The 2,291-nt window shown below is 48.3% G+C and overlaps 1 protein-coding gene across 1 annotated transcript; it reads right to left on the bottom strand.

The window, feature by feature from the left end:
- Nucleotides 1-292: 292 nt before the first annotated feature.
- LOC119807908 (riboflavin kinase) lies at nucleotides 293-1,351 on the bottom strand. Its single transcript, XM_038320136.1, has one exon. It carries the CDS (start codon nucleotides 1,160-1,162, stop codon nucleotides 695-697), a length of 468 nt encoding a protein of 155 aa, XP_038176064.1. The 5' UTR covers nucleotides 1,163-1,351; the 3' UTR covers nucleotides 293-694.
- Nucleotides 1,352-2,291: the final 940 nt, after the last annotated feature.

Below are 2,291 nucleotides of genomic sequence, written 5' to 3'. Positions count from 1 at the left end.
ATGGTAGGTTGCTCTTTCATCTCAGTTCATGGATACAACTCTTATTCCTACTCCACAGAGGCTAAAGCATAGAGAAGTTAAGAACCTTCTCCAAGCTTGCCTACCTAGTGTGTACATGAGCTGCCATTTAAGCTCAAGACTGGAGCTCTGTCTCCAGAGTCAACTACTTAGTTAAGTATACTGTTTCCTGGTTATTACCTCAACTTCACAGATAAGAATCTATGGAGCAGAGGTCAGACCAGCTCAGTGACCTGTCTTGAGGTTTTTTTTTTTTGTTTTTTTTTTTTTGTAGTTCTGCAAAAATATATTAATACACAAAATAACAAAAATACCCTCTATAGATTCTCCTCCCGGGGTAAGCTCCGTGTGGCACATTTCCTGGGAAAAGCCCCTGCTTGGCAGCGCCCACGCACATGGTTATGAGAACTGGAACCAGGCTTCATTTCCCACAGAGACTTGCTTTTCCACCCACTCATACAGACTTCATTTCCACTACATGACACTAGCATAATATATGACATTTAAAAAGTCTTGATTTCTGAATGAATCTTTTAGTACTATAAACATGATGGAGTTCATAGCTGAAGACCACTTGACAGCTACAGGGAAAGGCTCGATTTAAAATATGACCAAGGTGAGACTGTATCACAAGCAATGAGACCCGACAGCGAGGGGCTAGATAAGGCACTTTTCATCAGTGGCCATTCATAACTTTGCTTTTAGAAACTTGGAAGAAATTATCATCTTTGAGTTTCAAATGTTCTGGTAAATCCAGTTGTTTTTTTGCTTCTTCAATATCACCTTGAATTGCTGAAATAAGTGACTCTAAAGAATCAAAGTTCTTTTCTGGTCTGAGGTAGCCAACAATGGCCACATTGAGAATTTCGCCATAGAAGTCCTCTTTGAAGGTGTGTATGATGTGGGTTTCCATGGACTTTTTCACATTCTTGTAGTATGGGTTCCATCCTATGCTCACCACCATTTTATGGACGGCTCCACTCCCGACACTGGCCCAACCATAATAAATGCCAGTGGATATATCAGCCGGAAGACTGTCTACTACTTGTTCCGGAAAATTGGCTGTGGGGATGCCCAGCTGCTTGGAGCCGCGGCCGAAGCCATGCACCACCTGGCCGCGGCAGAAGAACGGCAGGCTCCTCATGACGCCAACCTCGGGGGACGCGGGCTGCTGCTCGCTCCGCGGCTGCGGCGCAGCCGCCGTGAGTGCGGTGCCTGGGCCCGGGCCAGCCGGGGATCCTGCAGAAGCTGGGCTGGCGGAGCGGGACACCCACCACTACCGGTACCTGCCGGCAGATCTGCCTCCGCCGCCAGAACTCAGCGGACGCTCCGCCGGAACCCTGTCTTGAGTTTTAACTGGCCAGGGGAGAAGTGTAGTGTAGAGCAGATATTTCTTCTTCTTCTTCTTCTTCTTCTTCTTCTTCTTCTTCTTCTTCTTCTTCTTCTTCTTCTTCTTCTTCTTCTCTTCTTCCTCTTCTTCCTTCCTTCTTTCTTCTTCTTCTTTTCTTCTCTTCTTCCTTCCTTCCTTCTTCTTCTTGTTCTTCTTGTTCTTGTTCTTGTTCTTGTTCTTTTTCTTCTTCTTCTTCTTCTTCTTCTTCTTCTTCTTCTTCCTCTTCCTCTTCCTCTTCCTCTTCCTCTTCCTCCTCCTCCCCCTCCCCCTCCCCTCCCCCCCCCCCCCCCCCCCCCCCCTCCCCCCCCCTCCCCCCCCCCCCCCCCCCTCCTCCTCCTCCCCTCCTCCTCCTCCTCCTCCTCCTCCTCCTCCTCCTCCTCCTCCTCCTCCTCCTCCTCCTCCTCCTCCTCTTCTTCTTCTTCTTCTTCTTCTTCTTCTTCTTCTTCTTCATGAAGAAATGGCACCTGCAAACTGCCAAGGGGAAATGAAGAGGAGGTGAACTGAATCTGGGGGTCTGAGCACAGAACAAGCAGCGGAAGGCTACTAGCAGACATATGGCCTCTACTGGGCTCCTGGAGGCCATATCCACCTTTGCCCAATCTGTAGTCACTAGGCTCACTGAAGGTTGCCTGCATCGTGGGGGCTTAAACAGAAACACTCTGAACCTACTTTACCTTATGCTGGCTTTGTAGCTGTCTGGTAGCTGTCTGCTCTTCTCAGGGGAGACAGATGCATCTGGGTCCTTGCTGCCATCCTGAATCACTTTGTCCCTATAGAAAGTTAATTGCCCCTTCAATCTTATTCCTCTGCTTGGATGGTTTTTATTTACCCCCTCTCTGTCCAGGATTCTATGTATCTCCTGTTTGTGTCTTTGAGAGAGGTT

The sequence above is a fragment of the Arvicola amphibius genome, chromosome 2 (genome assembly GCF_903992535.2).
Source record: "Arvicola amphibius chromosome 2, mArvAmp1.2, whole genome shotgun sequence".
NCBI classification, from domain to species: Eukaryota; Metazoa; Chordata; class Mammalia; order Rodentia; family Cricetidae; genus Arvicola; species Arvicola amphibius.
Note: the sequence above shows the minus strand (reverse complement) of the source record. Positions and strands in the feature narration are given on the sequence as shown.

Excerpts from the sequence above, each read along its gene's own strand:
- LOC119807908 (XM_038320136.1), bottom strand. The coding sequence starts at position 1,162 with ATGAGGAGCCTGCCGTTCTTCTGCCGCGGCCAGGTGGTGCATGGCTTC.